Source organism: Sander vitreus, chromosome 22, assembly GCF_031162955.1.
Source record: "Sander vitreus isolate 19-12246 chromosome 22, sanVit1, whole genome shotgun sequence".
Lineage (NCBI taxonomy): Eukaryota > Metazoa > Chordata > Actinopteri > Perciformes > Percidae > Sander > Sander vitreus.
The window spans coordinates 17,345,734-17,363,468 of NC_135876.1; the positions used below are offsets into that span (position 1 = coordinate 17,345,734).

The 17,735-nt window shown below is 40.9% G+C and overlaps 1 protein-coding gene across 1 annotated transcript in view; it reads left to right on the plus strand.

Annotated features, from left to right (window-relative positions):
* Positions 1 to 1,781: 1,781 nt before the first annotated feature.
* plxdc2b (plexin domain containing 2b) overlaps positions 1,782 to 17,735 on the plus strand; it is a 96,524-nt gene continuing 80,570 nt past the window's right edge. Inside the window, exon 1 of the mRNA XM_078281201.1 lies at positions 1,782 to 2,486. Within this exon, the coding sequence (XP_078137327.1) occupies positions 2,393 to 2,486 (94 nt within the window). The 5' untranslated portion in view covers positions 1,782 to 2,392. The remainder of the gene's footprint in view (positions 2,487 to 17,735) is intronic.

A 17,735-nucleotide genomic window follows, 5' to 3' on the forward strand; every position in this document is an offset into this window, starting at 1 on the left:
TGATACTGAAGAAAACTTGCTGTGATTATTAGGCAAGTTATAGCGCATTATAAGGCGCTTTCTCTAAACAGTTGACTTTGTTTACCTTGTATGAAAAAAAAGACAAACTGAAGTGTTCCTCTTCAGGTCAGTGTCATCACTGACACTTTACTGGATCTGGCACCAAGCAGCAGCTTTATTCACTTTGTGCTGAAACAAAATCCCCACCAGAGCCAATTTGTTAGCATTTGGCATGCGCCACTCTGTAAAGATAACGGGGACAGATTCATTTTTAGTGGCCAGTGGAGATAATCAAGGGAATGACTAATTACTGACAAAACTAGTGACGTAATTGCTATTTATTGATCTGTTTTTCTTTTTTCTTTTAGCCAGACTGGTGTGCTTTCAGAAGTTCACAGAATATTGTTTGCCCCCAGGTTTGGATTTATAAACTTTTTTTTATTAACCACTAAAAAGTTTGAAAATCCATTTAGCACAAAAACAACCCTTTTACTTTAAATGTTCAATTTTCAGCCAAGTAAATTATAAAAGTGGTCCTTTATGCAAGAGTTTCTTCTTGTTTTTTTGTTTTTTTAGCTTTTCCATGACTTGTGGTGCAGCTCCTGAATTCCCACAGCGAGTGTCTTAATTGGAAGAAGCATGTGGTCCAAGTTATCCTTGTGCAAAATGAGTGCAAACTAAGCAATGAGGAAGAAATGTTCCCTTACAAGAGGTTTCCAAGTTCTCAAAGGGACAAAGGGAACAAATGTCTTCTCTAGATTTCTGTTTTGCAACATCATTAGAAAAGGGAGGAATTTACATGTCAAAATTCCCATCCATCCATTAACCCTTTTGATCTGTGAGTTGTGTCCTGGAGACCCCAGCCCCTCTGTAACAGCTCAAAAAAATGAATTAAAACTAAATTAAAACATTTGATGAGATTTGTATAAAAACGCAACTTTGAACAGATGACATGTTTTAAATGTCTGCTAAACTACACTTTACTTACATACAATGAATTTTCATTGTCACTTATATTATTACACTATACGGCTACCTAAACCTCCCAAATTTGGATTTCTCTATCTGGATTTTTAAGAGGTCTAATGGAGGGGGTTAAATGGGATGCAAGTGACTCCAAACATAAGTAACATCACTATGTAGAATAACATTTCAGTGTCTATGAATTACCTTTTAACAAACTAAATGATTACATATTTGTTCATGCATAGCAAACATAAAACAGGAGATATTTCCTTTGTCCATTTGTGGCAAAAGGAAAGGTTTACCACTTCCAACATGTTCAAAGGAAACGATTTATTAGATTGTGCAATAATAATAATAATAATGACGTTATAACATACAGCAGTGGGGTCTGTGGGCAGTAAAACCAATAGTGAACAAAGAGGTTAATGTATTATGACCCAACTTGCACCTGAAGAGGGCGCCCTCACAGTTCAATCATCTGTCTGTGTGTGCAGTGAAGGGAAGGAACGAAGGAAGGAACGAACGAACGAAGGAAGGAACGAAGATGGATAGATAACAAACATTAGGACACTGAAATAGGGAGATAAATAAAATAACAAATAAAATAGTAACTATAAACCCCCAAACAGCCCATATCCAACCTAAATCTCTTGTAGCTTATACTGTATATATTAATAAAGCATTCATTAATTTATTTTAAAATTCCATCTGAGGAACGAGTCCAGCATGTTCAACATCTTTTGTCTGCCGGCAAACAGGAGGCCTACAGCAGCAGCTTCTGAAGCTCCAAACACATCTTTCCACATCACTCAAACGCTGCTTGTCAGACACGGTGCAGATAATATCCCAAGGCAAACATCTTGACTGTCTCTCCTGCAGCTGGAGAAACTATTTGTGTGTTTGTCTCCTCCGCTTCTTCTGCACACACACAGAGCATCAAACCGAAGAAGAAGAAGAAGTAGAAGAAGCAGAAGTCATTGGCTCCGAGGAGCTGATGACGGAGGGAGCGCACTGTCTACTCCAGGAGCGCATTAGCCCACAAACCACAGAAACACACACACACACACACACACACACACACACACACTGCACCTCCGGCCAGTGGGATGAGACCAGTGTGTCGGACTGGGATGCAAATTTAAGTTAAGAACTTGTTTCCTTCTTCTTCTGCTGTTATTCTTTTTTGTTTATTTTTGGAGGTGGAGACCTGTTCGGACGAGCGCGTTTACACTCTCCAGGAGCGCGCAGTGTGGCACACGCTGGAACAAACAACAGCTCAGTGCAGCGAGTGCAGCGCAGGCAGGTTTCCGTTTTAAAAGCAGCAGGAGAGGCAGGAGAGTTACGGAGTCCGCGTGGAAGCGGTGTCGGTGCATGAGGAAGACGGACACCGGGATATTGAGAAAAAAATCAGCGGCGGAACTTGGATATGGCGGGTGTGAAGACGTTCGACCTTCTCGTTGGAGTTGTTTTAGTTTTGCAGTGTGTGGGGGATTCCCGAGCCGAGATCACAGCCAGCAGCGGTAAGAACCAGCACCTTAAATATGAACCAGTCCTGAGTTCGAGAGGTCCGTTTCTTAATGCAGAAGTCAAATGTGTCTGCAAAACATGCAGGAGAAAACAACCATCAGACACATGTGGAGTGTGCGTTGCTTTTCCATTAAGAATTACTTTGATTTATGCTCAAATTGCATCCTTTGTGGGCGTATTAAAAAACATATATCATATATAAATGTGTGCAAAACAAAGAAGACCGACACCCTGAAAGCTGTTTCTCTTTTATTCTCTTATTTTTTAGGAATAATCTATGTAGAGGAGGGCAACATGACCTCCTAACTTCCTTTTTTTCTGTCTAGATCAAATACATTGTTTTATTCTAATTATTATAATGTCTTGCATGTTTGAGTTAATAGCCTTTCTTTTTTTTCATCTTTGCTCATTCATTTCCCCCTCAGGCTGATCGGATTATTTCCGTATACTGTAGTAATACAATCAAAGCAATCAATGCAGGGTATGCAAATGTCAAAATCTGCCTCTGAAAAATGTCTCTTTTTGTGTTTTCTGGCATATTTATATGTGAGATTTTCCTCTCTGGTATGACCTGCAACATCCTTCTGCAACTTTTTGCAGATTTGAGATCAGTAACCATTACATAGTGCAGGTGCTTTCTCTGTAGAAGTCCTACAGAGGAAATGCTGCACACTCTGACCATCTTGATGTCCTTGATTATAAGACACAGTCAACACTGGAGAATGAGGACTCCAGTGTGAACAATATCCCTACTGTAAAGCCACAGCGTGTGCACCTAAAGTCCACTAATCTCAAATCTAGTCCATCAAACACACACACACACACACACACACACACACACACACACACACACACACACACACACACACACAGCTTGCCCTACGACAGACTATAGAATAAGTTCATGCCAACGTCCTGTTCACACAGGCGAGCTCTTGTTTCCCAGAGCTTTTATTGCTGGCAGTGTATCCTCATCACATATCAGAAAGTGGTTAGAGAAATGTTGGGCTGCAGACAGTGACTGTAAATTAAACCCGTGTGTGAGTGCAGACCACAGAGTTACTGGAATGTATGGCTCTGTTTGGGAGAGATGCTATCGGCCGTGTGTGACCGTTCACACACTTTTTAGTTTCACACAGGCGTACTCGATCTTATTTATGAATTCAGTCAATCTGCTGGGCTGCTGCTGCACTCATTGCTGCACTCATTTCACATCAGTGCTTCAGTAGAAAACAACAGCTTGTGTGTGTTTCATGTGAGATAACTATCAGAATGAAGCTTGTCAAAGGTTGCAAATTGAAGGAAACTCCCCAACATCCATAAACAGAATGGGATTTTTCCTCTCAGAGCACTTCATCGCTCCATCTCCTGCTCGAGCCGGACACATTTAGTATGTAGGACAGTATTTTTAGACATCTAGGCATCCCTTGTCGTAGACTGACCTCGGCTCAGCTGTAAGGAGCAGCCCATGTCCTTCCTTAGCTAGGCTTTTATTTATAGAGCGCAGGTGGACTCCTCTGCTCTCTGGAAGTAAAATAATAATGCACCATTCACTACCAGAACAGACTTGTAGAAAGTGTCTCAGCAGCTCCAGAAGAGCCTGAGATGTGAAATACTGGTTGCACTTGCATTTATTAGTTAGATGAGCTATGAAGCACATCTGGGTGAAATTACACAACATCCTGTGAGCTCTGTGCATCGTTTTTCTTTTTTTTTATAAGCTTTTAGTCTGTGGCTCTGCAATGCTCACTCTGTGATACACTCACCAGTGACACACTCACACAATTGAGGCTAATTTGGGGGTTAATTTCCACACTGGTGCTTCTCTCGGAGTGGAAAGAGAGATGTTCCACTAGAGTCTGGAGTGTGTCTGCATGAGCGATAGAAGAATGAAAGAGGGAGAGCGTGAGAGAGAAAGTCTGGCCTCTTGTAATGATGCGGTCTGATTTAAAAGCCTGCGCTGAGGGCTGCTAACGTGCTAAGATTGTGGTTGTGTGTGGAATTGAATTTGTTGTGGATGCTCAGAGTTGTGTTTCTTTGGTTGGTAGAGGGTTAATCCGCTCACAGGCAGCGATATGGATGTCTTTAGCTCCCTCATCCATCATACTGCCAGCAGCCACCTCTGCAATCATACAAACACACACTCACATAGGAGTGTGAGCTGCAGAGAAACATGCAGACTGGCTCTGAAGTTTGATTTTCATGACAATGGCTCCTATAGCTGGTACTATTTTAGATCCAGTTCCAAGTCAGCTACAGTATAATACCTGGATTTCTTAAACTTCCAGGCCAACAAATCCCTTATCCAATATTTCATTCTCAATCTCTCTTTAGTTGCTTCACTCTGACTCTACAGGTGTTCATAAAGGAGCTGATGGCGTACAGTATACAAACGCGTGCTAATGCCTAGCTCACACTGCAGTACTTTCAAAGTCAGATCGCTGTGCTGTTCACGCTACACAACTTACTGTATTGTAGAGCGATTCATCGATTAGTTGTCAACTATTAAAATTATTCGCAAACAGTTTTGATATAATTTTGATAATCGGTTTGAGTCATTTTTTTATGATAAAAATGTCAAAGTTTTCTGATTCCAGCTTCTTAAATGTGAACATTTTGTAGTTTCTGAACTCCTCTATGAATATCTTTGAGACATTTGAGGACGTCATCTTGGGCTCTGGAAAACACTGATCAACATTTTTCAACATTTTCTGGCATTTTATAGACCAAACAATCAGTTAATCGACAAAAATAATTCGCAGATTAATCAACCATTAAAATAAACTTAATTTGTGTTTGGTAGATTATTTCTCTGTGGTAACAATCCTTTTTGGCAATAAAGCTTATACTGTTGGAACGCCTGTTTAGTTCCCTTTCAAATGGTGTCCCATTTATAAGGAACATGCATTTGTGGGATGAGCAGCAGCGCTGAGTATGTGGGTTGTGCCCATGAAAAATTTGCCAAATCTTCTCTGCCAATGCCAAACAGGTTATTCTGCCATTGACTCGTTTGGTGTTTGGTGGATTGGATGATTGAAGTTTGAAAAAACAAGACATATTGGCAATTTAACAATTTATTCATTTTACAAACAGGAGCCTCAGTAGTGTGTGGAAGAACCATACACAGCCACAACAGCTTGGTACCTCCTCCTCATGCTGGTCACCAGCCTGGTCTCACACTGCTGTGGGATGGCATCCCACACAGTCCTGACCTCAACCCCATTGAACACTTGTGGGATCAGCTTGGGCGTGCTGTTCATGCCAGAGTGACCAACACAACCACGTTGTGTTGGTCAGTCTGACAAATGCTGGTTGAAGAATGGGATTTCTTTCTTTCCTTGTATCATGCTTGTTGATGTTGTCTTTGGCACACATGTTCTCAAAATAGACACACGTCTTTACTATTTATAGCCTGTTTACTCGAGGTGCAACAACAACTTTGGTCCGTGTTGGAAATGCATAGTGCATAGCACATAGTGTTCAATCGCTGATTTGCCTCTGATCTGGGGCTTTTGGCATCAGCTGGCATCTTTGACAACTTGAGAACGACGAGTGCTCGGCCTCAGACGCTTTGTGTTCCCTAGGGCTGGGTACCGAATTCAAGGGATCACGGAAGGCTTGTATCATGTGGACGCGCCGACAGTTTTGTTGTCATCGATTTAGAATTCCTCATGTGGGCAACAGAAACTACGCACTATAGCTTTAACCTGAACCCAACAATTTATCTCTGCTAAGTCTAACTGTAATTTAACATCAGAGGGTCTGTTGGAATGGTTGCAGAAGGAGAACTGAGTCAGGACAGGGAACATCACCGAGCAGTGAAAAAATATGTGGTAAAAGCCCTCCGCCCTGTCCACACAGTAAAATCCCAGTGGTTTAGGTATGATACTGTACATTTACAGTCATTATTTTATATTTTAAGTGATGCCTTCATTTCCCACCAAATAAACAAACTAAAACGATTCAATGAGGGATTTACAAGGATTGAGATTTGATATTAAACCGCATCCCTTTTCAAATACTGCCATGTTGCTCTCTTCTCTTTGTCATGCTGAAGGAATGATTCCCAACATAGACTGTCGGAGAACAAAATGGGAGGTCTGGCTCAGTCTACTTTAGTAAAGAGATTGTAAGCCTTCTTGGAATCTGCCCTCCCTCCCCCCCGTCTCTCCCTCTTTCTGACATTGCACATTTTAGAACGGACAGAATGAGCTAGCCTCTTTATTGGCCCTCTGAATGACCTGCTGAAAGGATCTGCCATGAATGGATGACGGGGGTGGGGTGGTATGAGAGACAAGGAGGGGCGGCGACGGCGGCTAGGGTTTATGTGCTGCCCTGTATGCAGCCACAGTGGGCCATGCCATACATCGCGGAGGCAGGGAGGCAGGGTTGTCCCCCCGACCAGCATGCAACAACAGCACCAGGCTCCTGCATTAGTCACGCCTGACCCTCGTCTCTGAGCTCCCTGCCCCTTTTACTCCGGGAAGAAGCTCAGTCTGACGGCTTGAGAGGGCCGGAGTGACACACAGAGTTCAATAGGCTCAGAGACAAAGAGCAAAGAGGCTACTAGTTAATGAAACCCAGTGCAGTTAAGCTCCTCTTTAGCTTTTTCTCATTGTCTTTCATGTAGCTCAAAAGCTCATTCACTTCCAATTGTTGCTGAATGATTTGGAGAAAAAATGAAATTGTGATTTTTCTGCCAGATGTTGCGATTACGATTCAATTTGCGATTGTTTTTTAGCCACATATTGCACCTTCTACGATCATGTTAAATAAAGTAATAAAAAAAAAAGTCCACAGAAAATAATAATCTCTTTAAACAATCTGTGATATGTAACATTGTTCTGTCATTTATCTTATGACAAAACAGTAAATATAATAATGAAAAGAGGAATAAAAATTGTTAAATCAAATGTTACACCAAACATTTAACAAAATAATTCACATTGGATTAGTCGCGGTCTTCACGATTAGCTAATCGCATTATTTCAAATGGCGATTTTGATTTGAAAACGATTAATTGTTCAGGCCTACCAGAGTTATCAGTAACCACTCCCTGGCATTTTCTACTCTGTGTGATTTATTTAATTTATTCAGAGCAGCAGAATTATGGATCCTGTTTTTCAACAGTTAGAAAAGGTCAGAGGCAGGAGCAGCGTCCTCATTACCAAGTGTTACAGATCTGAACGTCAGTGGTTCAGTGAGAGATGACAAGCATTTTCCATTCATGATAAACATCCCTTCTCCACAGATGATTGCAAAGCTGCCAGTAGACCACAGCATCGTCCGCAGCCGGGCTGTTATCTGTTCCTCCTCCTGACTCTGCTGAGGGATGCTGCCATATAAGAGATGCTAGATCATCAGCTGAGGGTGAAATGAGTAAAAGTGTTTTTTATTTAGGTAGGAGGAGTTGGTTTTTCTTTTGTCTGGAAGGGAAGGTTTGGGGGGATAACGAGGAGAAAGGAGGAGGCTTAGAAAACAGGCAATTCCCCCTCGTTGCTGAGCAGCCTCACAGCACAAGAGAAAAGAATTACAGCTGCATAATACAAATATTACTCTCTAAAGTATAGTGAGTAATGATTAACAGCATAGGTTATTATATTAGGATAAATAATTGGTAGGAAGGTTAAAGGAAAATCCTTCCCTTGGTTGCTCTTACACGGTTATATGTTGTGGAGATCCAGGACTAATTTTGCGACAAAGTGTTGGTGAGGGATTTGGTGTACAGTATCTAATTTCTTTTTGCCTGCCTCATTTGCCTTTGCATCTGTTAGTTATTTCCTGTTACAATCAATCAACATAATTTGACCATATACGTATAGTAGTATGTCAAATATATATATATATATATATATATATACAAAAAAAAGAATTTTTCCTTTGAAGTAATCTTATCTCACACAATCTTTTTTCTTGCCTTAATGCTGAGGACTGCTGGATGGTTGAATTATGGGTAACATGGCTTTACCTCAGCCAAGTTTCATGCAGGATCTTTTGAGTGTCTCATTAGATCACAGCAGGCCTATAGAGGGGTTAAACCCTGGCACCTATAAGCCTGACACACACCAGTAAGTACCTGGTATTTGACGACGGTGACCTAAAGTTCACAGTGCTGAATTTTATGGGAACATTGCATAAAATGGCTGGCTGGTTGGCACTCAGTTGTGTGGCCTGTATCAGGGGTCCCTGTTGGCTAAAACCTGTTATCTTGAAGACTTAATGATGTGAAACACAGATGGGATGATTTCATGCTTCATACACAGCAAACCTGTTGGAGAGGTGTTTTTCTTGTCTGATGAAAGAGCGACAAAGATAGAAATGACTGGCAGGTGTTACAAGACAACTATGAATGTGTCCTTTCAAATTATTAAAGATAATAGGGATTTAGATTTGTATTTACCTCTATCTGAGTTTCAACACACAAACCCTTTCAGGTGCTCATACTGTAGCTGTGCATCACAACACAAACCAGCTTATGCAAATGTAAAAATGACAAACAGTGCCGGCCTCCTTTCCACGCGGCGCCTGCACTGAAATGATAACAAGAAACCAAAGATTCGATGCTCTCGCTGACGAAAGTTGAAAGAAGCAGCTCTCTAAAGGGGAACAAAGTGTTACATGCATGGCTATCATGAAGGAGAGGAGAGAGTGTGCTGTTCCAGGCCGTCCAGTCGTGCTGAAAGAAGATAAGGTGCCGGAGGTGCCTGTGTCACACCACCCTGAAGCAGGCTTCATATCCTGAGCCCAGCAGGAGCGCTGGCTTGGCTTTGTCCCACAAAAGCAAGTGTCACTCACAGGGTTTACGGCATGCTGCTACATGCCTTTGCCTATATGTGCAACTGTGTGTGGAAGTTTTCTCTCTCACTCTCTGTATCTGTCAGTTCCCATTAACTTTTGTTTTCTGGCTTAACTCTTATATTTCAGATATTCAGACAGCCGCGAGTGAGGTGGATGAAGGCAGGATCATCGTGTTGTTGTTAGGGCTGAGTTTCAAACCTCAGTACTTTTTGAGTCCAGACTGAAATTTGGCACTGAAGGTTTGGTCAGATTCTTGGTCTTGTTTACTTATTCTCTCGTCAGATAAAAGGTCTGGTGGAAACACTTCAGAAGTTTGTCTTATTTTGTTAAAAGTAATTATGGCTTTTACAGGGTTTCTTGCAAATCGAGTTATTGTTTTGGCATCTATGCCGGTGTTCCATTCCATTTCGAAATGTTAATTTGACCGTTCACTAAACCCCTCCTGGTTTAGTAACTGTAAGCTTTGGATTCACATGCTGAAGCTATGCACATGGGCGTGTAGTAAGAGAGATACTCTGTACAAGAGTTTGAAGGGTGGTGTCTTTGTTTTAGCCTTTTCAAAACCAAAAAACACATAATCAGAACTGTAAGGGATGGTTTGTCAGCTCTAAAATAAGATGCAATAGCTAATGGTCACATGTGACATTTGGAGCAGTACCTACTAGAGATGTTACCGATACTGATACCAGTATTCGTATTGCCTCCGATACTGCCTAAAATGCTGGTATCGGTATCGGGAAGTACTGGAGTTTATGCACCGATCCGATACCACGTAATAAAGCCCTAAAGAAAATCTACGTTAAAGTAGTTTATTGATGTTCTTTTTCCATTATAACTGACTGTCAAACTGGATAAAAAAAGAAAGTTCTGTGGCTTTCATTGTTTGTGTTTGTTCATGTTTCACAAAGAGTTTAACCTGAGCCAGACCAGACAACAAAGATATAAATCATATTACATCCATACAGGGATAGTAGTATACAGAAACATAATAAAATATATGACACACTGGTATCGGATCAGTACTCGGTATCGGCCGATGCGGCCGATATGTTCAGGTATCGGAATCGGTATCGGGAAGCAAAAAATGAGTATGACACACAGTATGTTCAAACGATGTTTTGAGCTTTGCCAAGTAACCCCTCACAGACATTGATGTGTTTTCCTTTGCTAATAGACCCAACATTGCTTCCTTTGTTACTATGCCCGGAAAATGTCTCCACATCCCCTGTCCAGAAGTTTCTTTTTCTCTACCAAACTCATCCTGACAAAAGATAAGCATGCCCTGCAGCAACAGCTCTTCACAGTGCAAGACTTCAAATCAAATGTATTGGTCACAATCAGAATCATACACTGTACAATGTGCAGTGAAATTCTTTGTGTACCTGTTCCGTCTCAATAAAAACAATAACAATAAAATCCATAAAAATAGTAATATATACAACATGAGAAAATGAGGTGGTGGGTGGTAACTAGCCACAGTTCTCATTGAGCAGACGGACAGCCTGAGGGAAGAAGCTCCTTCTTGAAGGGTGAGTAACAGTGATCCAGGGTTCTCTCTCCTCTCGTGGGGCAAATGATGTGCTGACAAAGGTCTGGTCTGACTCTCTTCAGGTTAGCACTGTTAAAATCCCAGTCTACGATGATGGCTGCATCCCGATGTTCAGCCTGGTGGTTAACGAGAGTCTCATGTAGTTCAGACAGAGCAGTGTCAGTGTTTGCTTATGGTGGGATATATAAACGGCACTGATGAGACATACTCCACCTCCACTTTGACGTGCCGGAGCATTTTTAAATGGAAATGAAAAGATATACAGCCACAAGTGTGTGTTTCTGCGTCAGAAGGCAGAGAATAGAGCTGTGACTTTGACTCCATCAAAGTTGATTTCTGTTTATGTTATGTTATGTTATAATTACTGTAATATGGATAGAACCAATCTTCAGGAGTATAAACTGGTTATTGGTGCTGTCATGTGCCTTTCTGGTGAACATATTGTTCTATATACTTGGAGGGACTTTTTGGTGGATTGATGATGATGTCTTGTAACTAAATGCCACAGAAATTGACTCAGATATTGGCTGTGCAGCCTCAGGGAATTAAAGTTGGTCATCTGTCGGAAAGAGAATGGTAAACATTGTTCTGCGACTTGTTTTGGCTAATTCACTCCTCGACGGAGTCATGAAGACTTGTAATACATCTGCAAGGCTTCCTGTCTGGCTTTGGTGGTGATCACTTGACCCTTCAGGAATCAGGATTGCCAGGAATGAGAGGATAAAGGACTTTTCCCAGAAGCAAGCAAAGGTTTCTGGAGGTCAGGGTGATCTTTTTTTTTGGCGCATGCAGTTTTCTGGACAAATTTGTTCCAGGGCCTCCCACCTCCTAACTGGGTGCTTAGCTCATCCCGAAGCTGTAAACAGGAGGCCAGTTGGCAGCTCGTTCATAATGGGAGTTGTGCTTGCAGCACATTTTCATCTCCTGTCCTGTTTACCGCTTCTTCTTTTTTTCTTCTAACTTGATCACACATGCTTGATTAAACAGAAATGAGTCAAACCGAGAAAAAGAAGTCAACAAGTGATTCTGGTAAATGAGATTTAGTTTGTGCCAGGTGTTTGGGTTTCTGTCTCCACGCCAATGCTTACTAGCTGAGAGTTTCTCCCAGAGCTAAGCACAGAGCCAGGAACAAAGGCTTGCTTTGAGTCTTTGTGGTGATGAATTGCAAGGTGTAGCAGCGGCCTTTGAATGAGTCTACTGTATGGGAGACAGAGAAAGTGGGAAACTCTGCCCAGGTAACTAGAGACTCTCAGGTCTTGATCCAGTGGTATGTCCTGCACTGACTGTGGGAGTTAATTGTGTTTTCTTATACAGTCTAGCAAGAACAACCTGCTATCAAGGGAGGTTGTGAAGTGTACACATGTTATGATCGAGAAGGCAACAACACATCAATTTAATAGGCACAATAAATCAGAGTCTGTGGTTTGGCTTTGTGAGCAGTACATTGGCTGGTCTGCAAGCCGAGACAAGCCTGACTGCTTGTGACATCTCTATTAAATACAGGTATTTCTTATGTATAACTGAATGTGTCTGTTTGTGCTTGGGAAATTTAGCTTTCCCTTCCTGTCCTTTTGTCTTTGACAAAGAAAGTGCGAGGAGCAGAAAGTGGTTGCCCATACAGCTAGGTAGCAACCACGTTTTCCCCCTTGCCCAAAGAGGGAGGCTCTCAATCATTTCTGTCTGAAGGTGAAGGGTCTTTTGTCTAGTCTTCAATGTGCAGTATTTGCTCACCGAGTGTCACTTTGAATGAATGCTCTTCAGATCTGGACCTATCTTGCTGAAGCACGCTGTCACCTCTGTAGGACTGCTGAGCTGCTCTGTGTTAGAAATGTATTACACTCTGTTCCTAGCAGCAAGATGTTGTATTAAAATGGTAAATTACATCCATTTTCGGTAGCTAACGATGTCCTGCCAAAAGAATGTGATGAATGGTGTTTGTTATGGAGAGAATTCTTGGTGTTTGTGACCATTAAAAGGGGTTAATGCGAGAGCTGTCTTGTCAGGTGGTGAGAGGAGCCCTAACATCATAAAGTGATAATTGACTCACTTTTAAAGGCCTTTGTCTCCCGTGCCCCAGAGTGCTTTAATTAGATGGCAAGTTAATTAGTGTGAGCAGTTTAATTATGAATATGTTAATCATACAGTTGCACACAGTTAGTACATGTGCCCTTCCCTCAAACAGGTGGGATGGGAGTGAATGACAACATACAATGTAAAACCATGAAATCAGTATGAGATGGGATTTGTAGCTGATAGATGTCGTAGAAGTATGATGGCCCTGAGGTGTAAAACACAACAGAATTGGATAAAACAAAATAACAAAACAGAAAACACATCTTTGAAAACACTACAAAAAAAAGATTATTTTTTTTTGAAAACATTTAATGTAAATGTGTTTTCTGTAATGTCTGTTTCTTTATTGTGTTTGGTCCAATGTTGTTGTGTGTTGCACCACGGAGCCACCGTAGAAAGGAAACATAAACTAAAAGAATATCCTTTTTTCTGAACCTCCAGCCTCATTTTGATGTAATTGCTCAACACAGAGGCAGTGTTGAGGGGTTTATCATTGCACATTGTCCCACAGCAACCAAAAGCTGATACATGTCTCAGGCAGAGGAGGTCCAGATATTGATTAAATGTCTGGCCGGCTCCCCATTCAAGGCCTCTGGTATCACAGACGCTGGAAGTGGTCAAGGTGCCAACGCACTGTGCATCATCACAACTGGGACCTGCTTGCTGCCAACCCAACTTCATCTAAACACATTTATTTAAGTCATAAATAAAAAGTTGTTGTTGACACCTGTGATGCAATACATTTTCCCTGTTTTGTTTTTGGCCTGATAAAATGAAAGATCTGCTTCCTAGCACATTTCGAATGGTGGTCAAAAATGAAATGCCCAAGCTCCAGACAACTGCCAAACCAATGATATATGCCCTGAAAATCCTATCTATCAACAAGCAGCCAGAATTGAAAATGAGAGGTGGCAATATGAATGTAAATGAGTTTTTTGATGTCCTTTTCTTGCTACAAATCTGGCCCAAATGGCTGGCAGAAGTGCTGGTTTTCTTTTGAAGGTGGGTACTTCAAAACCTTCAGTACTCTATAATTTCCCCGCTGCTACAAAGCAAGTTGGGCTGTTTGTGACTTAACACAATTTATAAAATGTCATTCAAAGTCACATAGCCTTTTTCTGCTAATAGGAGCTATTAAATATCATTCTGACAGTTCTGGTCAGAGCAGAGCTGTATGTCTACTCGTTTTAGAGATGATCCATGATTATTAGGGACTAGACATTCAGCATGTCAAAGTGCCAACTAAATCTGGAATTGCTGTTGAAAAAGTGTCATTTAACGTGATGTTTTCTCAACTGAACAAACACAATGGAAAATCATCTACAAAGAATCAAAGGCGAAGTTATGATGGAAGATAATGAGCCAAAAGTGGTCAAAACCAGCATTTCCCTGAACCTTTGTTTATATGTTTTCTGTAAAAAAAACAAAAAAAAACAAAAACAAAAAAGCTTCCCTCCTTCAGGGCTTTTTTTTGTCTTTGCAGAGTCACTTGCAGAGAATTAGTGGGAGTGTTTTTCCTCAATGGTTCAGTGGATCAGATCAGAGTTCAACTCATCAGATCTTTTGCTGAGGCGTATTATTGTTTGAACATCATTTCTGCAAACAATTAGAACTGAACAGATGAATCCAACGGTCTATTGAAAGCTCAGGGCCAATACATGGTTGCATGTCTTTATGTGCACAGCCAAGCTTTTGAATGTGCATGTGTGTATTTGTTTGTATAATTGTGTATGTGTCAGTCCGACCTCTATTTGAGGTTATTGAGCAGCCACTTCACAGCGGCCCATCAGTAGCTGTCAGCTAGTGATTGTGTATTATGTGTAAACAGATGGAACTGATTGAGTGAAATACAAACTTAACAAATGTTGTAGGCCTGTGTTGTAAAGGGACAGGTCGATAGCTAACTATGTGGGCTAGTTGAATAAGGGTACGAATGCCTTGTATCAATGTTTGTGGGCTATGCAGAATGAGTTGCTCCAGTCAATAGCACCATGGAAGTTAAAACCTGCAGAGCTACACAAGTCTCTTTCTACCTGGATATAATCAGGATCTCCTGCTCATTCCTGTTAATGTTCTTGTGTCATATGTGATTAGCCATCAAGCTAGAATGATTGGTTGCCTGCCTCCTACTCTGCTACAGAGTGACCATGAGCGGCCGACTGAGGATGCGTTTTAATAAGCTGGAGATCAGCTGCCAATCAATACTTCCTGGAGTACCTGATGGTGCAGAAATACATTATGAGCATTGACATATCCTGTACTGTACGCCTTATCATACAGTACGTTCTAGCCTGTTACTTCGATCTGTGCTTCTTCATTTCCCCTCACACCCACTTTCTTATTCTCATTTTTCGTCCTGCCCCAGTTTTCTTTTAACATGTGAGCTCTGTAAAAGATGAACAGTGTGAGGAGTCTTTAGCTGTATCATCATCTGAGTTTAGTTGTGCAGCCTGTCATTCACCCGCCACCAACGCAGGCTGATGAAGAGCCTAGAAGTCAAATACCTGGCTAATAACATTGAGTTTGCACCAGGAGAAAGAAGATGTGAATAATTTTGTGAAAAATCGTGAAAATCCCACCAAGACCATTACACCAGTCTGCAAACTACTACATGGCCAAAAGTATTTGGACACCTGAAACTTACACCCACACGTGATTAGTGAGCATCTCATTATAAAACCATAGGCATCAATATGCTGCTAGAGCAGTCTCCACTCTTCTGGGAGGGGTTTCCACAACATTTTGGAACCTGATTGCAGGGATTACTCCCCAATTAGGGCTTAACTAATGGACATGTTTATTATTGATTCATCTGTTGATTTTTTTCTACGACATGTCAAAAACATATTCTAAATATTCAATTTAAAGTAACATTTGAGAAGATTGCACCAGAAAGTCATTTTTGCTTAATAAAGCAACACTAATGATGAACCAATTATCAAAATTGTTGCTGATTAATTTTCTGTCGATGGACTAATGATGATTTATGGGTTAATTTGTTCAGCTCTACTCCCATTCAGTAACAAAAGCATTAAAAGGTGGCATTATGTCTTGAGTCCAGTTCATCCCAAAGTTGGACGACACTGTCTAAAATATCATTGTATGCTTTGACATGGCAGTGGTCAAGCAAAAGAAAAGCAACCCCAGGAGAGGATTGTCCACATAATGTTGTGAGTGTAGCGTTGCAGGATAATGTCCACTATATTATCATGCTTGTTGTGAGGGCTTAGCGGGAAAACTCTCCTTAAATATAAATGAGTCAGAGAGTGGATAAACAGAGTGAGACAGAGCAGGCAATCAGTATGATAGCATGTCCCTCATCTCGACCTTTGACCTTTCTCTTGCAGCAAGAAGAGACCTCAATCTGATTCCCTGACTCGACAGCTAAATTCATCTGTCTGGACATGAGGGAGGCAAACACATTAACACTGTGGTCTCGGCCTGTGGCCAAATAAAGCACTCGCCAATAGACCTTAGACAAATACCCCTAAGAGTAGGCAAATGTAAATATGGGCATGCAGACACTGGGAACGGTTTGTAATCAATGAGCAAATACAGGATTGAATGGGCACATAAACCTTCAACCTTATAGTTCAGACGCGTTGACATTTACACCGCAGTAAAGCTTCAATAAAGACTTTCAGTCAGGGCTGGAAAAGTAATCCACACGAGACTAATTGATTTAAAAGGAAAACTAAAAGCTCTTTAGACTGAGCCATTTTAATACTTTCAATATGTCCATGTAATTACATAAATTCAAGTTGATTGGACAGCTTAAAATCTTCAATGTATTGTAAGTGTCTTACCAAAAAATAAAAAGCAAGTTATTAACATTTATGCTGAATGTGTTTTTCTGCTACATTTCATCAACTTATTGTTTGGCAGTTTCAGCAAGATGCTGTCTATTTTTTTCATCTTGGCATTCGCAGGGACACACATTCAGACGATTCAGCGATAAATCTTTGTTTACAGCAGAATGCCACTGACAGAAAAAAGCTTTGGGGAGCTTTTAGGGTTGTTAAGGTCAGTGGAGCCTCATAACGTTTGTCATTTTTCAGAGAAAAAACACTCACTTTCTCTCTCCGCTTATGTTTGGACTTTTCAACCACAGAAATTTCATAGTGTATATCAGTTGCACAATGAGCTTTGTGAGAACACCTAAACACATAAAAGTTAATTACTCTGCTTTATCAGAAGAGATACAATTGTCAACATGATAAGTAAATACTTTCCCCTCTGCCCTCTTTAAGTACATCATTAAAAATAACTAAGGTCAAGTGTAGATGTTTAAAAAGAAAACAAAGTGGGACACCCTGTGAGGTTTAAGTCCAACTGTAATAAAGTTGCATAGGTTCTATGCTGTAGCATACAGATCTAGCTAAGTAGCTAGTTAGCTGTAGCATACTGAACAGCTTATAAACATATTTGCTAATTTGAGAAGTTTATGCTAAATAAAAGTCCTTATTTTTCAGTGCCACTGCAAAGTAAATGCTGTCCGTTGGTAGCTTGTAAGCTTCAATTACCAGGGTGACTTTATTTACTTTGAGTCTCCATGCCCCTGCTGCCTCAGCTGTCAATCAAACATGTACACTGGCCTGCCTATTAATAAAATGAACTAACAATACATTTAACTCACAAAGGAAAGACTTTTGTGATTTCAGTTGGAGTAACTTTATGTATGGTCACTTGCTGGCAGAGGAAACAAGCTGTTAACACTGGCATAATATCACATTTGATATGACAAAGAGCAAACAGTTACCTATTTGGCAAATATGGAGCAACATAAGCATTCATTTAAATCCAATAGGCACTCCCCTTTTAA